The sequence below is a fragment of the Perca fluviatilis genome, chromosome 12 (genome assembly GCF_010015445.1).
Source record: "Perca fluviatilis chromosome 12, GENO_Pfluv_1.0, whole genome shotgun sequence".
Taxonomy (NCBI): domain Eukaryota; kingdom Metazoa; phylum Chordata; class Actinopteri; order Perciformes; family Percidae; genus Perca; species Perca fluviatilis.
This window is the reverse complement of record NC_053123.1, coordinates 16,813,353-16,838,121: the sequence shown is the minus strand read 5'-3', so window position 1 is coordinate 16,838,121 and position 24,769 is coordinate 16,813,353. Positions and strand designations below refer to the sequence as shown.

The following is a 24,769-nucleotide window of genomic DNA, read 5'->3' as shown; positions in this document are numbered from 1 at the left end:
ACAAACAACAAATAGCTTCAGCATGAACCAACATCTGTCGCTGAATGTTTTTCAGTTGATGACACAAGGATGTTTTGTTGTGAAGGAGATTGGAGGTATTACTTGATAGGGGTGGGTGAAAAAACGATTCACATAAGAACTGCGATTCTTACCCTCCATGATTCTGAATCGATTCACAAGCCAGTTGTTGTACGATGTTTATTAAGTTATGTTGGTGGAATGAAAAAAGCAGAACTCAACCAAGCACAGTACCGCAACCAGACGATGTACAGCGAAAAGGTGTTGCATTTTGGATTAATAACTTAATAATTGGCTTTGCATAAAGAAATGAAAGTATTTTGTGGAAAAACTCCCAGCCATCTTTAATCGGGTAAAAAATAAAACTCTATTGACAGTCCATTTCATTTAAGAAGACCTGCGCCTGTACAGCGTTTTGGATAACAATAGCTTCCCCTGGTACTAACGTTGCAGCAGAAATGCTGTTCTCTACTACTGGATATATAACATTAATTACAACACACAGAACACACAGACAGACGAAGACTTAAGTGTTGCATATGTGCCATTTTAAGAAGTCGCCTTTGTGTGACTATCAGAGAAACAGTGACATTTGTGACAAAAAGCAATAATGTCAATCCTTTTGGATATAACAATCATATGTTAATTCTGTTTTATTGACCTTTCTGTAATTGTGGGTAAACAACATCTGTGCTTCGGGCCACAGTGCTTGACAAAGTGATCTTTCTGCCATGTTTGCCTTATCAGCAGCTAGTGAGTGTCACAGGTGGACCAGTCAGTGGGGAGTCAGAGTGAGGGCAGTACTGCCATGTAGATATATGGGCATGCTTCAATTTCCATATGTTAACTCTGCTCCGTTGCAGACATTGCAAAATTCTCACTGTAGCTTAACTTGAGTGCAGTGTCACAAAACCCAGGGAGTGAGAATAATTACTGTCGCTAGAGGAGCAGTTCATAACACTTTATGTAGGCATTGTGTGGTGAGGGTGACACTAGAGCAACTTAATGACTTAACTTAACAAGAGGTCACTATATACTCTGTGACCTCACAAAGAGTGACCTTTTTTACAACAGTCCCTCCATATTGATCAGACAACTGCAGAGCTCTCAGACCACCAGAGAGATGGAGCCTCTCTCCCCAGTCAGGTGTGAATTGCAAGAGGCCGGCAAGTGTTAGGCCACCCATTCACAGTGGCTTTTCCACACGAGGAGAGCTGAATAAAAAAGGAAACTCCCTCAGGCAGATCTAAATGCACCATGCCTTAAATATTACTTCTGTGAATAGCATCCGATCAGCCTAAAATTGGGGTGAGATGCAGGTGCTGGAAGGTTGAACTGTCAGTAAATTAAACATTGTGCTTTTTCATTGGAAGCTGTTAAGTTTAGGGATGGTGCATGATATGGTCAAACGTATGTGGACACCCAAACATAGTGCCTGAACATTACACCTATGAGTGATTGTTGTACATATTCCAAAATCATCTACAAGGGCACTCTGAGAGCGCAAACCTCCTCCAAGGCCATGCCATACATTTCGCAACAAACATAACAACATAACCTCCCTAGTGGAGGTAATAATATGCTGCTATAACAGCCCCCACTCCTGGGTTTTTCACATCCAGCCACAGCAGTAGAGAGGATGTACACAGATGTTGGGTGATAAGGCCTGGCTCGCAGTTGGCGCTCCAGTTCATCCCCAAGGTGTCGGATGTTATGGAGGTCAGAGCGTTGAGCAGGCCAGTCAGGTTCTTCCACACCAAACCAGGAAAAACTATTTCTTTATGAACTTCAGTTTGTGCACGGGAGCATTGTCATATTAAAACAGGAAACAGCCTTCCTCAAACTGTTGCCACAAAAACACTGTTTAAAATGTAATTGTATACGCTCACGTTAAGATTTCCTCTCACTGGAACTAAGGTGACTAGTTCAAACCATGACAATCAAGCCCCTGACTAAAAGTACACATATTGTTCTTATGATACATACAGTTTAATTATACATGGTATACATGTACAGATATGAAGAGATTAATGCACTAAGACTTAAAAATGTTTTATTTTCACATTTAATCCAACTGCATAATAGTGATGTTCTGACTGAATATACTGTAGCTTGCATGGCCAACACTGACCTTATTTAACAGATTGGGTATTGGCCAGATGTGACTCATTCACATTAAAATACTGTCGTTTCTCACTGTCATAAAATTGTAGAGTGCAATTAAAAAAAAACTCCTATAACAATATAATTAAACATTTGCACATCCTAAAAATAATTTTGATGTGAATGTCTCCACTTTAAAAATAAGGCTGGCAATTTTCAAAAGTTTTGTAGAATGCTGGGCACTGTGGTTTTTAGCTAATATGTGGTATAAACCACAGTGCCCCGCTGTTTTAGTCCTGTTTTATCAGGAGTAAATTGTGCTTTTGCTGGGGACTATTTTCAGCTGTGGATTTATACACATTTGGTGTACAACTTGACATTGTATGTGGTATTGACTCAAAATAAACTACAGAGGCCGTGTTCATGGTGATGACAGAACATGTCAGCCAATGCAACGGTGTGGTTTATTTATGTTTTTAATAGTTTTTAGACAACAGTGAAGGTGTCTACGCCATAGAGGAATACGTTTTATCAGGCTTTGGTGACACAGACACACTTCTAGATGGTGTAATCACTTCATTGTTGTCTTAGTCAGGTAAATTACAAACCCAGATTGTTTTTAAACTTTTATGAAAATAAGACTGAGCAGGTTGAAAAACCTTTATTTCGTGAAACAATAAGTCAAAACCTTTATTTTGTGAGACAATAATCTTGCAGCTGTTCCAATCCCCAGATTACTCCAGGGTGTTAGACCACAGCGGTTCGAGAGATTTTGCAGGATTAGTTTTGTTGATGGAGATGAGAGTGTCAGGATGCGAAGTTGACCGTCTCCATGTTTTCCTCCTCATGCAGGCCTCCGGCTGCGACAACACGGAGATACCAGACGAGGTGAAGCTGATCGGCTTTGCACAGCTGAGTGTTAGCTGATGCCCTCGTCACTCCTGAAGCAGGTGAGACAGTTCAGGGCAGACAGACTGAGGAACACACCACCACTTCCTGCAACATCTTCCCCAACACTCTTCCTGAAAACTCACTCCCACTCCTCATTCCTTTTCACCTTCCCTGAACCCAAGCTCGGCCACCGCCCTACCTACACTCCCTTAGCACCGACTTCCCTGCTCACTGTCCCCTGACCTTTACCCTTAACAACATTCCACTGCCTAGCGCACAGACCAGGAGCAGGACACAGCCCAGGAAACTAAAGATGTACTCAGGTGGTGACATAAGGTGATTAAGATGTAGCTTTGAATGTTCTCTGTTTGTTTTCTTTTACTCATTTTTCTTTTACATCACATTGTCTTTGTGTTCCGCAAAGCTTTCATTATTTATTGAAAAGAAGAGGTTATTTTTTTTATGTTGTTTCTCACGCTGTTTTGTTGCCACAGTGACAAATTGACTCGCATCTCACAAACACACTCATTTGTGAGGTTTCCCTGAGGTCTTTGTCAGAATGTAAGATTGAGTTAATTTATGGGGAAAAGCACATTTTCATAATAACATAATGAATGTCTAAAAAGAGAAAGAGTTGTATTTCTGTGTTAAGACCTGTTTGTCACTGACAAGAAGGGAACCATTTGCTTGAGAGTGCAGAAAAAAGAAGAGACCCGGATGGTACTGTGTTTAATTTGCTGCTCTCAACAGTGCTTATGCTTCAAAATGTTAGAGGTGCCTTGTTCATTTTTCTGTGCCTAAGAACGTAGACAATGAGACCACACAAAGAGCAGGACCTGCAGATTACCATTTTAGTTCAAGTCAAGTATCTAAACTTAATAAGACACGCTACAATGCACTTTTGGGCTGAGTGTGTGCACCCGACAAGCAGATGCTTAGCCCCCGGAGACAAGTTAACTTGTGCGCTTTTGTCATCAGACAAATAAAACATAACAGAACCTATAGTCATGTAATCTGCTCTGGTTTACATGTATTCAGATGCCACGTTAATCGGCTAAACCACAACAGTTTAATTTGTTTGCTCTGTCCTGCTGCACTATAAAACCCTTTGTTCCCAAAATTATAGCAGTTACTGAAATGTACTGTATGACAATGCATCTGAGGATGAAACCAAAAGGCAACTATTGAAAGAGTGACGAGCCATTTGTTTGTCCAAAGTCCAGTAGCTTGAAATTATTTTTAAATATTGAGGTGGTAAATATTAACTTCTACTAAATTCTTTTATGAAGTAATTTATTGTGTTTTCTATGTACAGTATGTGTACCATTTCAGCATATTGCCCCTGTTTCCTCTCTGTAATCAGCTGATGTCAAATTTCTAAAGAGGAGCAACAATAAAGAATTGCTATTATTTAAAACATGTGTGGAGTATTTACTTTTAGCTCACAGTGTCATAACATACTCAATTATAACGACAACCTACACTAAAACTTCAAATATGTGATGATTTTGAGGAAGTTGGCTTTTCAAATGTTATGATTTAGTGGATATTGGCTACAAAAGGCCAATTCACAACATATCTTTTCTCATGGCAGCATTTGGCAAGTTTACAGCATGGACTTTTCTGCAAAAAAAAAATCAAAAGCAGCGCTGATATAAATTTGCTTCAAGCAAGACTATTTAATAATAATAAAAAAAAAAAAAAGTAATTACACATTCTTCTCTTACAAATGAAAAGTTGAATCTATGAGTAATAAAGTGCACCGGACACTGTGTGTTGCTATAGCCTTATTTGGTCTGGTTTGACCAGCACCGTATGGTACCTTTATCTAAGGTTAGCAAACTTTAGACAGATATTACTGTGTAACTCACAATTGCTGACTTTATGACTTGTCTCTACTGTACTTGTGCTTCTGTTAATCTACTTTTCAGCATTTACCCTTATCCTCGAATTTAGGATTTGTAGTCATCTGTTGTTCAGGAAGTTATGTAAGTTAGCTTTAAATAGCTACAGTAAATCATTTTGAATAATCCTTTATGTGACCACTGTAGAGCAATCTGCTCTTTAATTAGAAACACAAAGACATTTGGAAAAAAAAACTCAATAAACCTAAAGTAACCCTTTAACAGGGAAGTCAAGCATTTGTTTTTTAATATAAAAAACATACAATATATAACAACAACCCCTTGCGGGATAGATGCTTTCACAGTAAATGTCACATTAGCTTTTAATACTACAAAACTCTTGAAAAAAGAAAAGAAAAATTTGGCCATGAAAGTCACATTTTCTGAGAAACACAGAATTTTTCCATGATTTCAGTAGCAGTGCTTCAGCAATCACTGATATGCCAGATACATATGATAATACATCCAGTCTGTAATGGTCTTAGTTACAGTTAAACTCATACTTGCTGTATTTCTCTTGATATGTGAGGAGGCGATGAGTTGAAATAGCTGCTGACGTATACAGCATACAAGAGCAGCAGCTGGATTAATGAGGAGCTGGTAGCTGAGACACACAATTACCAAGTATAAAAATGCCGAAGAGGAGAAACAACAAAACATACATCTAACTTTTTCATAGAGAAGAGGCAGCGAAATTATAACAATATGTAAATAAGAACATCAGGCAAATTCATAAAAAAGTTAATACAGCTAGGTGGTTTCATTTTTGCCAATGCAAGAGAAAAATATCAAATTATCTTTTAACTTGGTCTGTTTGGAGAGTGATGATATACTGCATCTTATTTTCAGCTTAGTACCTGACAGCTTTTATGATAAAGATGAAAAAAGGGGAGAGCAGCATGAGTGCAAATGTAGTTTTACCTCAAAAGACGACCAGGTTTGTTGTTGGATATGATAACTGTTTGCACTGTCATTGTTCAGGAATTCGTCTTTCATTTGCAAATAATACTTCTAAAATGTATGATATTATAGATGTAATATACTAATTTGATACTTTATTTTTCCTGCAAAGAAATTCTCTTTTGGCTTGCTGTCCTGCAGGAAGATCATGGTGCTAAGTCAGCAGCCATGCAGCTGGTAGAGATCCAGTGTCTTGCTCAAGGACACTTTAGCAGGGAAGAAGGTTGTCAGTGTGAGCTTAAACCAAACATTGTCTGGTTGAAGTGGAGTCTCTCTACCCATTAGGCCACACGGCCAAATGCTGATTGACTTAATGCTCATAAAGAACTTTCTATATTAAAGTTGTACCTGGAATACATGAACCAAATGTCTTTCAGTAACAAACACCACATTTTAATTATGCATGAGAATACGCGCTTTACAAGCCTCATGCATTCATTAACAGTTGTGAGGTGTAATCAGCAGAAATAGACATAAATGAATGTTAATGAAAACATCCGTCGTAAAATAGAGACTTGCAGCAGCCCTCAATGTTTTTACATTTCTCATTGTGATGAGATTTAAAAGGAGAAAAAGGCAACAAAAAAAGGAGTTGTTCAGTGGCCCTCGTGCCCCCTAACACCTCAGGTGCTTCTTGCTGGACATGTCGTTCCAAATGCGGTGCATCTCCTCCGGGGAGATCTGGTGCACGGTGATAACCCGCCTGTACCTGCACAGACTGTAGGCCATTTTCCAGTGATTAAAACCACTGTTCTGATACGGGTGTATACCCAGCTTACGCAAACACAGTCCCACATACACATCCTCCAGGTGCAACAGTCTTGTGTGTAATGAAGTCTGGAAGATTAACTCAGCAACATCAGCAGAGAACACGTAGCCAGTGCCCGAGCAGAAGGGTGGGTATTTACTGTCAGGATACAAGTCCCTGGACATGTACCACTTACTGCGCATATCCCTTATGGGACCACCATTTATAACATAGCCAGTGAAATATCTTCTTCTTGGCTTGGTGGTGGGCTTCAGGAGCTTGTAGATCAGATTATCCATGTTGACAAAGATGTCGCTGTCGGTCTTCATGACATACTGCGCTTTGGGACAGAAGGTAGCCACCCAGCGCATGCCCATCATGGTCTTGAGGGTGAGGTTGTGGTAGGAATCAATAAAGTTCTCCACCACAATGTCGTGGAAGATCTGGCTCTCCTGCTCCACCATCTGGTTCAGGACGGGGTCCGTGTTCCTGCCCAGCAGAAAGATGGTGAGGATGCGGATGTCGCCGAAGGTGCTCTCATCCCCCCAGGTCTCCCGAATTGACTGCCGCGCATCAAATTCCTTGTGCGTGGTGCTAATGAGGATGACCAGGAAGGGAGCGGCACTTTCGCACTTCTTCGGCTCATTGATGACAAATTCAAAGGCATGTGGGTTAAGGGGGCGGGTGTGGATGTTGGTGAAGGTGATGTTTTTTGGGGGTTTCGCAGCCTTACGTATAGGCACAGACATGTGACCGACATAAGTGGATGTTGGGCGAGATATACTCAAGTACCACAGAGCGCTCGCCCAGCAAACCACTGTCAACAGGTATAAACATGACACTTTTGAAGGCATTATGCTGCATTTAGGTGTATTTTGATCAGCTGGACCTTATAAGGCTTTCTTTCCATTAGCAATGTTTCACCCAGCGAGGCAGCATGTAGCTGCTCCAGCGTGCAGTTTGACATTAATTGTCAGTAATGGATTATTTTAGAGAGAAGTGATGCTGTTTGTGTTTTAATGCAAAGCACTTTAAAATCATATGGGCATCCACTTTCTCTTGGTGACACTGCTGCTTCTCCATTTACATCTGAAAGAGAGAGAGAGAGAGAGAGAAAGAGAGAGAGAGAGAGAGAGAGAGAAATACATTTATATAAATATACACATCAGACAGGCCCTCAAAATATATATTTAAATAAAACATGAGAGAAAGCAGCAGTTTTCTTTTAATCCAATAAACTCAGCAGTAGCAACTCAAATAACAATAAAAGCCACAACACAGATTTTACTATCAGCAACTGCAACAAGTCAAATAAATGAAGTATTATCTTATATTTATACAATTAACAACTCAATAAAAAAAAGTGTTGAGGTAAATCTAGTCAGAGGAAGAAAGGAAAAGACTCAGATTAACTCAATATCTAATAAATGAGTGGCTGAAACACGCGGGAAAGATTGTGGTGCCATTAGCCGTGCAGCAAAAGTGACTCATTCTCCAGAACATTTATATTATTCATTGTTGAAGTGTAGTTATTATTCAGTGGTAACACACATTGTCATGTAAGAATTTTCTGCATAATGTTACCGCCTTGGTTTATAAAGGGTCAAATTCCCTCTGTGATAATATGACTATGACATTCATTATGACTATATTAATTTCATTTTAATTATACTCTCACATTCAATGACAAACAACACAGAATACGTAATGGTTATGATCATGTAATGGTGAAGCAGATTTTTAAAGGGCAAAAGAAGCACTGTCACAACAGATTTGACATTTTGCATATTAGTTGCTGCAAATGCCTCAAACTGCAATGTGTTTTCCTGAGACTTTTGTATTGAGATTCTTTACTCAAGTAAAGTAAGAGCACACAAGTATCAGCAAAATGTACTACAAGTATCAAAAGCAAACATACTCAATACAGAAAACTGGCCCCTGTTATTACTATAGTATTATATATTATTAGGTTATTATAGCTGATACATTAACGTGTAAGTAGTATTTCACTGTTGGTAGAGGTGGGGTTAGGGTTGGAACTTAAAAGGTGTGAGGCAATTTTCAACATTCAACACATGATCCTAGTACACAGGTTGACATTTACAACAGTAAATGACCTTTTAAACTCAAACCAAAAGCAACCCCTTAAAAAAAAATAAGAAAATAAATACGGTTTACAACTTCTCTTGTTCTGTGGCTCAAAGGAGCTGTGTGGGGTTGGCAGCATTCTGCATGACGATGTGATATGGTGTCACAAAGGGAACACCATGCCATGATAATCTTCTTCCCTGTGGGGATTTGTTTCGCCCGGTTTGTTCAATGCTGCACTGCTATATATACTGTCTGCTGTTACTAAGCTGACAGAAATTTGCCATGTCTGTTTTTTTTAGCAGTCGTTCTGCACTAAAACTACACTGTTTTAGACTTTTTGTGCAGGTGGCCGTATATGTTAGCATGTAGATCATGTATTCTGGTTTTTGAAGCTCTTAGTGACTTTTCTTTTCCTTTAGGGATGGGAGAACAGAAAATAATTTAATAAAACCCTACATTTCCATCTTCAAAGCTGGAGAGTAGCAAAACCTGGGCTGAGCAGACAAATGTAGCCGTAATGGCAGAATTTGAATTACATTTAAGAGTGCAATTACCTGCAGTCTATACCCATATTGCATACCAAGGTACTTTGTTAGACTGAGATGGCATGAACAACAAAGGATACATACAGTACATGCTTTGAAAACAAAACATTTTTTGTAGAAGGGAATGAAATACTGTTTGACTTGCATGCCTGTGGACTATGAGAAATATAACTTGTTATCTTGCACTGTTTATTTGGTGTCAGTTTGAGAATAGTCTGAGACTGTCTTACATACGCTCTCAGTTCCCTTTTTACCAGACTGTTTCAGCAAAACTCTTACGTTGAGTGTTTGCTCACAATATCAGACTTCTCCTTCACTTCTGAAATGACTATCAGCTCTCATAGCAACAGTTTACTCAGACACAAGACATAAACAGAGATGCCGATATTTTCTAATACTAGAGGAGGGTCAGGCAGAGTGAAGACAGAATAACAGGGCAATCACTGTTTGTGCTGAGGTTAATGAAGTGCAAAAGCACATACTGTTTGTACATACACACATGTTCTAATAACCAGGGCCAGCTGGTAGCAAGCAGTCACTGTGTCCCAAATTGTCACTTTGAAATCTCACTTTCCAGACTGAAGCAAAAATATTTATGAGACAGAATTGAGGCAATGTTTATATGGCAGTTCATTTGGCTGCCAGTCTGTAAAACATACTCTCCAGTGGTTTTCCAGAACAAACACTTCTAAACTGGTCGGGGTCTCATGTGCGCACACACGCACACGCACACACACACACACACACACACACACACACACACACACACACACACACACGCACACACTAAATTGAACACTAGTATTTAAAAATACAGTAGTCAATTTGAAGAAAATTCATTTTACTACTTCTGAATGTCAATAATTAGGTCAGAATGAGCTGAATATGTTCTGTGTGTAAGCAAAACTGAAGTGAGATAATTTACACAAGGTCTTGTCTCTGCTCTGTCTATGAACAGCGATGACTCATGCACTGACAAACATTCGCTCAAAGAAACGGCTTGAGTGACAGCTCAGTGCTGTCATGTATTTTTATTGTCAATCAAATCAAATAATAAGTCACTAATCTGTTGATTATAATGGTCATGGTGACTGTGTATCATTCAGTGCATCCATTTAGATTCAACATCAGACATATGTGTGTGTGTGTGTGTGTGTGTGTGTTTTATCTATTGGGTGAGACAGAGAGATATAAATGGGTTTATTTGCCATGGAGTCGGATGGCAGCATATATCAGTCGCTGAGATATGGGCAAGATATAATAGAGAGAAGGGGTATAGGTAAGAGCCGGAAAGAGGCAGAGACAGAGAGATGTAGATGCTGATTCTAAGAGATGTATTATCCTGCCTGAATGTGTAAAAATCTGCTCTCAACAAATGAGACCTGGCATAAGTATGCTTTCTGCTCTGCTGCCTCGTTTGACCTCCTATAGGTAAAGTGGCAAAAATTAAGATATTTTACAGAAAAGCTGCCATTCACAATGGTTGGGGATTTTTAATAGCATCATAATAATATTATGTTCAAAGACTTTCTTTTTTCAACAGAAAAATAAAGTCACCAAGATCTGCTCACACTCAGTCAGCTGCTGCATGTAATGGGCATTGTTGCATCAGTGTTTTGAAACAATACAATGATAATGAACTTTTAAAAGCATATTTTGGTGGCAGGTGAGTTAATAAGGATCCAGCTACTTCACCAACACACCAAAACACAGGAGATGCTAGATGGCACAACTCTTTAGACCCCACTTTCTTCAATAGCTCATTAAGTGTACATTACATAAACAATGACCAACTGCACATACTTTTATGTATATATACATAGCACTTTTTATATCCCCTGCTGGATAAACACTAGCTATGTTCTTGCACTGCTGCTTATTAATGAAGATTTTATTTTGCATCTACTTACACTTACACCTGTCAATCTATCAGTGTGTACAGTGAGTAAGTTCATTCATGAAAGATGACTTCATCCATAGCAACATGGTCTTCTCTTCGAGTTCCCTAAGCCCCTCAGCAAAAGTTGCTCTCAGCAGCTTTGTGAGCAGCTCTTACCTAGGAACTAGCGCCACTCTGAATGGTAAGATAAGATACTTTTTATTTTATTCACAGCTCTGTCTGTAGTTTGTTAGAGAGGCCTTTCAGGTTCAGTCTCTGGTTGTCTGTGGCAGAGATTGCTCTGCTTGTGTTTAGATAATTGTAGCATGGAACAGAGCCAGCAGGCAGGCCACCAGACCTTTGTGGAGCTATTATTCAAATCTGTCTCCGTAATATTGGATGTCACACAGAGAGTCAGTCATAAAATCTCCCGCTCTGTGTGCCAATATTTGGTTGCTAACTAGCAGAAAGGATAGTCAAATATAAAACAGTTCACATGGGGAGAAGCACGGTCACAACTGTTGAGCCGTGGACCTTCAGGACATGAAATGTACTCCAGAAGCATAACAGGGAGGGGAATGAAATGAAGAAATAATTAGCCTACACTTCCAACAGAGACCCAATTTATCATGATTTATTATAGCAAGAGGTAAACTTGTATGGGGAGCACAGCACAAAGACAGTCATTCATCAAGACATGACATTTCTTTCTCCAAGCCTCTAGGTTGACTGTTTGGCGGACCGGTTTCTAAAAAGGGCCTATATCGCTCTCCTCTGTACACAACAAAATTGTTTTGATTCATGACCCCATGACCATCTATAGACGGGACTCTAAAATGCTTTTTCCAATATCAACTTCTCAGAGCTAATACATTGCCAGATTGAATTAGTTGGTTCATACCAAAGCTGGAGAATTGGGGAGAGCCTGTGCCCAAAATTGATTACCTTGGCATTTATTTGACACAATACTCTTTAAATGCTGGTTATATTTTTAATCATGCAGCACACTAATGGCAGAACTAAAGAGATAACAAAATTCATTTTAATACATGCTTTGCATTTTAATATAATTCTGACAGCATATCTACACCATGCTGTTATGAAGGTTGCATTCCTCCTCTCCTCAGACTTTTAATTTGAAATGTGGATTACAACCACAGCATGGATGTGTATTTTTTCACAATAACAAATAACTTGAATGATATATGAAATACTGATGACAGGACCGTCTGATGAAGCAGAGACATGTGAAAGATGATATGAAAATTGTAGCACAGCAAGGAGTAAAAGTCTTCAATATCCCTGTCCAGTATTATGATGTTGAAAGACACATTTGTAAGCTCATAGATGAGATTTCATTGACCTTGGAAAAGAACGGAGACTGACCACACATTTTCAAAGCCATTAAAAGGTGTTTTTCACAACATTTACTTGAACCTCTCAATATTTTTTGAACCATTTTTCTGGTACTCTTATTATAAAGCATAAATCAAACAAAAAGATGAAAAGACAATTTTTCAACTAAACCAGATCCCTTAAAAGTGCCCATATTATGCTCATTTCAGGTTCATAATTAGGGCCCGAGCACCGACAGCGGCGAAGGCCTTTATTGAAACCGAAGGAATTATTATTTTCCTTTTTGAGGGGCTTAACATATTCAAAAACTCACCAAAATTGGCAGTCGCATCAAGTCTGGTGAAAATTTACGTATTTTAAGGGTTTCAGGAATAGGCGCACAAAAATGGCTCGCTAGCGCCCCCTACAAAGTTAAAAGAATTTAGCCCCTGCAGTGCGTTTAACGTAGACTCACGAAACTTGGTACACATATGGAGTATGTCAAGATGTACAAAAAAACTAATTGGAGCCATACCCTAAACCCAACAGGAAGTTCGCCAATTTGATTTCAAAGTTCAAAATTAGTGTGATTTTGTGATTTGTTGTACTTTAACGAACTCCTCCTAGAGATTTCATCCGATCAACTTCAAATTCGGTCTGTGCCATCTTAAGACGTTAAAGTTGAAAAGTTATTAAAAGAAAAACTTTTCATCATAGGGCGTGGCCGTGGTGGGGCGGCCATTATGAGTGTTTAGCGATGAACGAGAAAGTGGCTGTAACTACAGCGTACATTGTCATATCTGCTTGAAATTTCACAGAATCATCAAGAGTCCAGGCCTGAGGACACCTACAGGCCAATATTGACTTTTGATCATAGCGCCCCCCGCTGGCAACAAGAAATCTGCCTTATATCACAAACATCATCCGATTTACATGAAACTTAGAAATTGTGGTATTCATGTGATACTGAACCGGCCCCTATAATATAACCACGCCCACTTACTCAGGCCACGCCCCCTTTCATAACATTTCAACCGTTTAAGGTAGAGTCTTGTGTGAGGTGTCATTGAACTCAGCAGAGAGTTCCTTCTTCATTGGTGATGGTTTGACCCACCCCTTATGCTTAAGCCACGCCCCCTTCCATAGCATTTCACGATTTGCGGTGTCTAAGTGCAAGGAGCGGCGTCCACCAGTAACCCCGACGCGCGCAGAGGCACAAGCGCCCGTCCAACGCTGCTTGCAGCTTTAATTGTCTTTTGAGGTTGTACCAGAATAGGTTTATATGGTTTAATTTTCAAAAAACACCATATTTTTGTTGTACTGCACAATGCTGTTGCACCAACAATACATCCAAAAACCCCGGTCTTCGATTTGTCCTCTTGCCATGTCCTAAAATAGATCCTGATAGATGGACTTTGGCTCCAGGCTTAAGACCAGACCAGCATCACAGAGGCTCCCTATGAGAGGGAAGAATTGCGCTGTCACATCAGTAGAGAAACAGCTGTTGTGTAGCGAGTTAATCGAGACTTTCACACTGATATATGAGGCTCATAAGAAACGTGAATATTGTCAGTCAGTGTGGTAAATGATAGATAGCTAACGTGAGCTTTAGTGGGAAGCTGCTAACAGTTTAGCAGCATCAGACTGTCGTCTCCAACTAAATCTCAGCTTATAGATCGAACAGTTGGTTATTATAAACAGGTTGATTAATTACAGACGACACTCAGCCTAACAATAGTGATTTAATCAGATATGTATTTCTACATTTAGCAGTATGCGGCCACCGTGTTGGGTCACTGATCTACTGATACAGGGGAAGACAGGGGACACGACAGCAATCAACCTTAGTTTATTAAGGTAGCGTGAATGCTCAGGTTCAGGCAAGGTTATACAATAAACATTAGGCATGTGTATAAAACAAACCATCTGTTTAACAAGAAAAAAATCCACACACATTTGTCAAAATTATGATCCAAACACACGTCAAATTGCACTGACTTCTATGGGACCATCTGTTTTCTATCCCCCAGAAGTACCCGTATGTATTGTGCGTATAGCTGTTTGTTTCTACAACTTCAGTTAGTACAAGGCAGGATTAGCCGGAAGACTTCTTCTAAACGAGAGCGCACTTCCAACTTTGCGTGGAATACCTGCAGAACAGGGACATGTAGTTATTTTGATGATTATGGCTAGTGTGTGTTGTAGCAGTGTTGTGCCATTGAGAACGAGCTAGCATGCTAGCACTGGCATGCTACGGTTAGCCACCTCGTCTCGGCTACTGACGTAGAAAGCCCTGCAGAGTTTGAACAGCTCACCTGGAGACTAAAGGCAGAAGACATTCAGAAACCAGTATCTCACTCAAAACAGCATGGATGTTTTTTTTTTCCAAGTTTGTATGCGTGTGGAAGCACCAGAGACACAAAATAACATCCCAAATCCCAGAAAAAGTGTTTTTTTCACAATATGGGCACTTTAAACAAGAATAAGCCTGTAAAGCTTTTTAATCACCCTGTCTCTATAAATGCTTCTTTCCAGAAATACAATGTAGGCTACTGCAAGATCTGTTGGTCTGGAGGCAAAGATGGCTTTAGTATATTAACTGAGAAAACACACACTTCTTCCAAATAACGTGGCATCGCTTTCAAAGACAGCCACAGTAGATCATTCATGTATTAGTATAGTGTAGTGACATTTATATCATTATTTACTTTTTCTGTGCTGTGCCTATTACTCTTTGCGACTGTAAGTTTTGCTTAATGTGCTGTGGTAACCCAAAGTGTCCAATGTTAAATACATAATATTAAATTGTGAAATGAAAAAGCCATTCATTGAATGTCCACTAATTCAGGCAGAGGCAACAGCTAACTGGCCCCTACCCGGTTTGTCGTGACTAGTAGACAAAGACTTTGTGATGAAAAATGGCATCATGAAATAACAGTAATTGAGACATTTTCATTGTGAAATAAAAACGGCAATAAAAACAGCTGGAATGAAATCAAAATAGCCTGCAATGAACTCGTTGAATGTTATTGTAAAGAAAAAGGAGGATGAAATGACATTTCATAAGCTAAATTTGTTAAGCAATATTGGATTTTTACAATTTCATTGGTTTTGTTGCAATTTTTAAAGATCCCCTCCAGACATGTTATAAGACCTAATAAAATGCTATGCTTTGAACAATAATTTGTGTCTAATATGGGTTTTTCACATAAAACAACTTCTTAAATACTTGTCTACTTATTCTCCCTTATTGAAAACTTTAATCGCAAGTGATTCATTCCTGGACAAAAGTACTTCCTACTTTACTGAAAAGTCCCTTCTCATTGTTCGAGCACAGGGTGTTTCAGTTTTTCCAAATCACACTTGTGTAAGTTGCATATCAGACTATGATTGGCTTCCAATACCACAAAATCCTGCTGGCACGAATACATCACATCAGATGAGCACAGAGAGAGAATGTGAAAACAACCTTCTACTGTCAAACTCTGAACATCGTCATCGTCAAACATCAAGCGAACCTAACAATGATCAAAACACATTTTCAAAAGAAATGTGTCTTAAAATATTCGACACTTTGGGTCAAGTTTCATCTCACATGTTCATCCTTGAAATTGAATAGCGCTCCTTGACATAACAAAACAAAAATAACAAGTTCCGTCCGCATTCATGCAACAGTAAAAGTCTAGTCAGCTGTTCCATCTCTCTGCAGAGGGAGATGAGATTTGATTTGAAACCAGACGAACAAAAGAATCAGATTCTCTATTTCCCACAGACTCCTGTCCTCTTTATTGCTCCCTGACTGAAACATAAGGGGAATATTGTCATTTACATATTTTAGGCTTAGGGCTTGATCTAAATTGTGCTCTTCTATTATAGCAAGCTAAACACTTAAAGAAAATCTATACTGGCAATTCAATCAGTGAAGCTACATTAAGCTAAATGAAAACCTTTGACTGATTGAAAAACATTAAACTGGCATCCCTGTTACTTTCCTCCATTGGGAGAGTATTGTCATGTCTTGAAAATAATAAATATCAGTTCAATGTTAATACTAACTGAATATATCTTAAAACCAGAGGTGTCAAAAGTATTCACATTCATTACTCAAGTAGAAGTATAGATACTAGGGTTTGAAAAGACTTCTATAGAAGTTGAAGTGTAAAAGTACTGGTTTCAACACTACTTAAAGTATAAAAGTAAAAGTAATGTAAGGGGGAAAAAATGCCATTAAGGACAAAAGCTTAGCCCACCCCCACAGGGGCCTATAGTGCACCGAAATCCGTGTTGCTATTCACCGGGGCAGGCACCGGTGCCGTATTAGCACCGGGTCTGTGCAGGTGCAATGGATTGCATACAAACCAATAGGGTGTCGGAATGGTATATGTTTATACTTCTCATCCAACCACAATCAAATTCACTCTCTCCGGATGGAGCGATTTATCTGGATAGGGTTTTTTGTGTGTGTGTGTTTTTGTGAACGATGACGAGCCGGAATGAAAACAAGCCAAACTGAAATAGGAGTAACAAGGCTATTTTTAAAATGTAAGGAATAGAACGTACAGATAGTTGCGTGAAAATGTAAGGAGTAGAAGTAAAAAGTGTGCTGTAAAATAATTACTCCAGTAAAGTATAGATACCCAAAATTTCTACTTAAGTAAGGTAACAAAGTATTTGTACTTTGTTACTCGACACCTCTGCTTAAAACAGAGATTTGCTTGGGTGGATCGAGGAATGATTTCTAGTTTACAGCCTACAACATTTTAGTAAAATGCAAGATTGGCTTTACAGTGGGCCGATTGCAGCAAGAACAATTATTTTCAATGCATAGGAGGTGAAGTGTAACAAAGCAATTTTGCACACTGACTTAGGGTGCGGTAAACACAAGAAAATAGAAATAATTATTTAAATTTCTCTTTTACTCTAATGTAAGATGCAATCGTTAGCATATCCGACTAACTAGCTTACCGGCAGCTACAGTAGTAACCCAGCCAAGGAGCAAATCATATGTTATGTTATGTAAAATAACAGTCTGACCTTAAATTAAATATTTCTTATATGGGGGCTACTAGGATTTACTAGATATACACTGCAAAACTATAACAATGCTGCTTCTTTATTTCCATTTGAATTTTACAAGATTTCCATTAACGAGTCAGCTGGAAACATTAAAAAGTCAGCCGTCAGTTTGCAACCATGGAGCGTTAGCTTAATTAGCTAGCTACAGCTACTAAAAACGGCCATTTCTGCCAGCAAAATCAACTGTCGCCAGCTCTAAGTGAGAAGCCTGCTTTTATCTACCTCTGTCTGAAATAACCATTGTTTAAAAATGATTTAGAATTTCAATTAATCTGTCACCATTATCATTGTAAACTACATAGGCTATGTGCCCAAATGCAAATGCATAGCAACATCCAAGTGGGGTCAGGCTTAACGAAAGGTAAAATATATGTATCTCTATATTATTAAGAAATGTGATGCAAATTAAATTAATTTCATCAACATAATGAGGAAAAAGTAAAGTTAAAGGTGCACTATGAGTTCCTGCATGACGTCACTTCTGTTGATGTTCAAAGTAAATACCAAACAAAACAGAGTAAGCTCGCCCCTCCCCCCATGTTTCCATAACTGTCATGACTAACTGACTAACTGTTACTAACCCCCACCCCCTCACCCAACCATCTTGTTGTTGATTGGCTGGAATGTGGTTTGTTGTAGTGCCCTTTATATAGTGAGTGTGGCCAACTAGGGAATCGAATGTTCTGAGCTATCCCTTTATGCGATTGGTTCCAAGGTGGTCACGTGTTTCGTGGACTCCATGTTGGATACCAACATTCATCTGATTCCCATTGACACAGTGCAGGGAATAGTGGAAAAATTGAATAAATTATTTTAAAAAATGACATAAATCACTGAAAAAATGCCCAACTGTTGCGCGTTTGTCTGCAATGAAAGACAGGGAAGTGGCAAAAGATTTCACAAGTCCCCCCCGTGAACCAAAAAGGCGATTTATTATTGTGTGAGGTAAATGTCAATTTCTCTCTTCGATATGATAACAAATTACGTAGCTTGTGATCTTGCCATAGTCGTATGGCTTTTGGTCTCGACCGAATCCAGGTGTCTTTATTATGTTCATAATAATATTGGAGGGAAAGTGAAACACAGGTTGGACGAGGATGTTGTTCGGCTTTTCACAAGTCTAGACAGCTACGCCGATGTTTGCTAAAATTAGCGCAACAGTGTTACACTGCCTTCGGAGTTTTCTATATCTGCGTCCATGTTGTCAACATAAGACCTGTGGCGTTAGTGCTCCTTTTGTACCATAATTTTATTGAATAAAAAGCTTCGCTCCTACGAGATGGGTGGGTTTTTGTTACATTACCGTAAAACTTCAAATAATAGCCCGGGCTTCTATTTACCCAAATCACCGAAATGCACCGGCTTGTATTTGAGACAGGCGTCTATAAGAGACAGGCCTTTAATTGACAATAGGAGGTTACCACATTATACTGATCTTCTTCCTCCCTCCACCTCGCAGTCTGGCCCTTTTGTCGTCTTTCTCGGACAGACGTTGCAGTTCTGCTTTATGTTTACGCCATTCTCGCACTCTCTTAGGATCAATCGAGAAATGTCTTGCCGCTGCTTCTCCCGAATTTTGTTCGGCAAATTTGACAACTGTCAGCTTAAATGTCAAATCATACTTTTTTCTTTTTGTCTCCATGGTGGTATTGAGAGAATTAAGAAAAACTGAAGACTAAAAGAAAGTTCGTTAACCTGTTTGTTATGCTGTTTTATGAACGGTTGCGTCTGTCACGTGAAATCAAATCAAAACATAGAACAAACGATCTGACGGGTTTTAAAAGATCAAATACAACCCGACACGGAAAAAAAAAAAAACAGACCACGCCTCTATTTGAGACCGGCCTTTATTTACCCAAATCTGTTGTCACACCATGCGTTTAAAAGAGACAGGCGTCTATTTGGGACTCGGCTATTATTTGAACTTTTACGGTACACACAAAGATATAGTTAGCCTGTACGTATGCTAGCGGACATTAGAAAGGTAAACACTGCTCAGAGACTTATTAGGCGACTGGTCACTCACTACAATGGGCATATTTTAGAGGCCCATTTACGATATAGAAGGTAAATAAACACTGAAATATTTCCGTAAGGGCCTTTTACATATTGACAAACGTTGATAATAACATGCATATGCCCGTTTATGGTGAAAATAAGCGATTTATTTCATAGGGTTACACTGTAGAGTCATCTGATGTTGGTCTCCAATATGGCACCCATGATTTGAGTTGGCCACACTTTCTATATAAAGGGCACTAGTTTGTTGTATTTTGTAGTTTGTTTGACGTTTACGACCCCTGTGTTGTCTCCCGAGACCGGGCTTTTTCACAGTGTATTCAGGGGGCAGGCAGCTAGCGGATCAAGGAGAGATGCCTACGATTTGAGACAAAAATGAAATCGCGCTGAAACCATGCAGGAACTCAGAGTGCACCTTTTAAGGTTAGGGAACGAAGTGTAGATATTAATATTGACATATCAAAAGTGACTTGCAGCTTGAGACAGGACCTGTTTAACTGTGTAACATTCAACAAAAACCACTATTTTCCTCTAACCTAAACCAAAATGCTTTTTTTTTTACTAAACCTAGGCAATATTTTAGACTATTTAATCAATTTTTTATTATAAAGTCTGTGACTTATGATTTAACTCTAGAGTTGCTATTCGCAGAAATCTGTTATTTCCCTGTTCTGATTTGTCAATAAAGTTGTAAAAATATAATAAATAAAAAACAAAACAAATAAAAGGAGAACTTTCTTGTCATAATGGAGGCAACAATTACGCTTTCCTCAAAACATATTTTGAAAAACAAATTAGCAGCTTGTGTATAAATCTAATTTCCAGGCAACAAGGTTGTAATACTCTTCCACAAGCGCCACTATATTAGACAGTTTGTTGTGCTATATTTTCAATAAGACTTGATTCCTGATTTCAATATATTTAATTGTTCATTAGCATGATATTGTCCTCGGGCAACATCCGCTCCTGTGGGACTTTACTGTAGGCTATTAACAAGCCACAACATGGAGATTTCGGAGGGATCGGACCTTTAGACACTTGCTGGTAAAACTGTTGTTGCTATTTATAAGCCTGGGCACAGCAGAGTCTGTAAATTAATCATTATCTGTGTCTGAAACAATAAGATTTATTTCTAGGTTTGGCTGGAATATTACAGGCATGTTCGGCACCACAGGAGTAATAATGGTGACTGATAGGGCTGTGACGATAACCGCATCACCGCAATAGCGACGGTGACGTGCCACTACCGCGGTCATGACGTCATCACCGCCATCACCGCATATATTTTTTTTTTTTACCTTTAGCTCGCGTAACTTACAGGAGAACAGATATTGTGTGATATGACATATAATGAAAGCAATAATCATTGTGTAGTTACCCTCATCGACTGTCTTCTATCCTACATTCAAGAGTTTATGGAGAGAAAAAAAAACGCAAGTTGCCCGTCACTTCAGCTTTGCACATGAGGATGGACAGTCCATTGAGCTGAGGTGGACGTGGACACATTAAAGCCCATGTTGCAAGGTTTATTTTCTAACGATTTTTTGCAATTTGCTTGTTGGTAATAAACATTTAAACTGTTACCCAACAACATCAAATACAATGGATATCACAAAACGGAATAAAATACGAAAAAGTTGTACTTTTTTACAGTGGTTTCTCCTTTCCCCCACAATGCATTGCATGACGTCACGTTGGGGAGACGACAGGCGAAAGCCCCGTCTCGGTTCACTGTCCCGGTTACGGTTTCTGCCGCTGGTGTGGCAAAATATGGCTTTTGGTCTCGACCGAGTCAATGTGTCTTTATTATGTGTATAATAATATTGGGGGGGGGGAAGTGAAAGGCAGCTTGGACGGGGATGCTATTCGGCTTGTCATAAGTTTAAACAGCTAGCTAACGCTACGCCGACGTTTGCTAACATTAGAAGTAAACAGTGTTAGCTTGGACCGCTAGTTAAATACCGGTATTACAACTGCTTCGAGCTACCGGTCCACGTTGTCAACACACGATATGGGCGTTAGTGCTCCTTTTGTGCCATACTTTTATTGAATGAAATATTAAGCTTCGCTCCTACGAAATAGGTGTTTTTTGTAACATTACACACAAAGCTAACTGGCTATAGTTACGGCTACGTATGCTAGCGGAGATTAACGTAACGCGTAGCCAGCAACTTCGGCAATCGGCAGTAGTTTCGGCGAGCTAACCGCGACAGTATGTTGCCCACAATCAACCTCTGCTGCTAAAAGCAGTCAATCTGCAGTGATGTTTGAAATGGAGACACATGGATGTGTTAGCTGTCGAGGTTAGCTCGCCGAAGCTGCTTGCTGGCTATGCAACGTTAGCTAATGTCCGCTAGCATACGTAGAGGCTAACTACTCACCCATCTCGTAGGAGCGAAGTTTAACGTTTCATTCAATAAAGTTATGGTACAAAAGGAGCACTAACGCCACAGGTCTTAGGTTAAAAACGTGGACGCAGATATAGGAAACTCCGAAGGCAGTTGTAATATTTACCTAGCCGGCTAGGCTAACGCTGTTGCGCTAACGTTAGCGAAACATCGGCGTAGCGTTAGCTAGCTGTCTAAACTTGAGAAAAGCTGAACAGCATCCCAGTCCAAGTAATAAATAAACACCAGGCAAATATGTTGATACTGCTAGTAGGCTACCATCAAAACGTGAGATATCTAATCATGATATCAATCATATCTATGTGTTTACAACCATCGGGGGATTTCACAGGTGGGACTGGCAAGTTAGCACCTAGCTAGCATGATGCCTTGCATTTTCTAGATCTAGATAAGTTTACCGGTACTTATCTGAACTAACGACATGATCACTGTCACTAGATATAAATTAAACATTGACTTTCACTTGGTGCTATTCACGGACAGTAAAAACCCTCTTCCTCATCCCAGTCAGTCACCATAGTTCTAGTACTAGGCTGATACACGTCTCCCCAACGTGACGTCATCACCGAATTGCGGAAGAAAAAACACTAATACCAAAAACCTGACAAAAATGACAAAAACTGTCCTTTAACACTATTTGGAGACATTTTTAACAACGATATACATATATTGAGTGCTATATGTACCTGTTAATCAACAGTGGTGGTTAACTTGCAACATGGGCTTAAACGTTAACGCTGCAGTGTTTACCATTGCACATTAGCCTAGCAGCTAGCGGAGTTTCCTTCTGCTTATAGCTTAATCCTGACAAAACTGAACGGTTGAATCTCAGCCTGCATGCACGTTTTGTAGCCTAAACAGAGCAGCTTATATTGGTTATCTTAGACAGAGCACTCTGTCTGCTCAGCTGCTAAGACCGCTGTGCTGCGGAGCGTCTTTCCTTGGCATTGTCGGCAAACCTTTTTTTTTTCTTTTTACTTTATTGACAATAGAGCTTTCTGAACTGTCTGTGGAATAGATCAACTGAGATGAGAGAAAGCCGAGTGGCCATAAATGACAGCAAAACACAGTAAAGACTCTCACATTGAGCTGAAATGGAAACACTACGCTATGCACGGAGTGCCCGGTGGGCTGGTGGATGTCCTGCATAGGACAGATCATGCCTTCGCAGCGAAAGGTTTAGATTATTTCCCCCTCAAAATAGGTAATTGAGCACTGTAGTGGTTATGACCATATCAGTGACTATGTCTCCTGGGAATTCAGTTGTAGCAGAAAAAGGTAAGCTGTAGTGTGCAGATTGGAGCGTAGTGTGTGAAGAGTGAAAAGTGGAGTTGTTTATTAGGGAAGAAGCTTGGAGTATGAAGAATATAGCAGATATAGCTACAACACACGGAAGAGCCTTTTGAGTTTGATGGTCGTCCTTATTTATTCGAACCCGAGTATACAGACGAAGAACTAGCACAACTCACAAGAGTTGGAAAGAACGAGACTGACAGACAGAGGGGAAACAGGCAGATGAACTTGCTGCTCCAAGCAAAAGCTAAAGCTAGCCTTCAGTAACTGGGAGACATAGCCACACCACCGGGCGCTCCGTGGATTTTTATTGGGATGATTATCACAGATGCCTGGCTGAATACACTCACCGGACGGCAGCTAGCAGCTAACGGCTAACAGCTATCTGGCTGTACACACTCACCGGAGGGCAGCTAGCAGCTAACAGCTACTACCGCACTACTGTTTTTTTTTTTTTAGGGGGGAATACACTTCAAGACATGACATGACCTGTCCTCTGGAGGACATAGCCACACCACCACCGCTCTGTGGATTGTTATTGGGATGATTATCACAGAAGCCTGTCTGAATACACTCACCGGACGGCAGCTAGCAGCTAACGGCTATCAGCTAGCAGGGCAAGCTAGCTACCGGCAGGATCGAGACAGGGACCAGGGTAGGTGAATTTAAACAATGTCTGAGTTGAAAACGCATCTTGTTGACACGTAAGGGCCCTGTTCATGTGGCACATACATATTCATTGCATTTTGTGTCTGTTAAGAGGCACAAAGGCACTCCTTTACAAAGGCGCCGTTTTAGCTCAGGGGACGCTTGTAGTACGTAGCTGCAGCTTCTCCGTGTTACCTGCACTGATTCTGGTCGGGGTTTTTTCTATCGAAAGTACTCGCGTAGCTATAGCGATCAAGATTAACGTAAAAATTGGCCGGAATTCTCCTTTAAGCCGAAGTTTATCGGGGGGTAACGGCCATTCACTTTACCGGCGGTATTGACAACAGATAAAGCCACTGTGTCTTGAGAAGCTCAAGCTTGTTGTTTTATTGTTTACTTTACATCATCTTTGCTATCTCTTTTTCCTCTCGCTTTTCCTCACAGCAGCAGTCCGTTACCGCTTGCTCTCCACACGGGCACTGACGTCAATCACTTAAGGCCCCCTGCCATTCTCGCTCTAATTTACGCTACTCTTGTAAGGGGGTTGCGGTTAACCGCCATACCGCGGTGATATGTTGCTTCGTCACCGCGATAAGAAAAATACTATACCGTCACAGCCCTAGTGACTGAGGGACTAGAGGAAGGATTAAAAGAGGGGTCAAAGATCCTGTGCCAATGGTTACTGTGGGGACTGCTTGCACCTTTCTGCCATCAGGTGTTGCCAAAAAATATTAGCAAAGAGGCAGTGTGCGTCGGAGGTTTTCAAAGCAGAGCTGCAGACAAACAGGAAGCTGGCATCCTGCTGGGATGATGCCAGCAATCTTTCTCCCTGAACAGATGCTGCCCAGTGC

At 40.0% G+C, this 24,769-nt stretch overlaps 2 protein-coding genes across 5 annotated transcripts in view; one reads left to right on the top strand and one right to left on the bottom strand.

Moving 5' to 3' along the window:
* The window catches only part of stk39 (serine threonine kinase 39), a 28,534-nt gene extending 24,105 nt beyond the window's left edge, over positions 1-4,429 (top strand). For all 3 annotated transcript variants that reach the window (XM_039818118.1, XM_039818120.1, XM_039818119.1), the window contains exon 19: positions 2,974-4,429. In XM_039818118.1, the coding sequence (XP_039674052.1) occupies positions 2,974-3,048 (75 nt within the window). In that variant the 3' untranslated portion in view covers positions 3,049-4,429. The remainder of the gene's footprint in view (positions 1-2,973) is intronic.
* Positions 4,430-5,127: 698 nt separating this feature from the next.
* b3galt1b (UDP-Gal:betaGlcNAc beta 1,3-galactosyltransferase, polypeptide 1b) overlaps positions 5,128-24,769 on the bottom strand; it is a 56,546-nt gene continuing 36,904 nt past the window's right edge. For both annotated transcript variants that reach the window (XM_039819125.1, XM_039819126.1), the window contains one exon: positions 5,128-7,713. In XM_039819125.1, coding sequence (XP_039675059.1) covers positions 6,492-7,478 — 987 coding nt within the window. In that variant the 5' untranslated portion in view covers positions 7,479-7,713 and the 3' untranslated portion in view covers positions 5,128-6,491. The remainder of the gene's footprint in view (positions 7,714-24,769) is intronic.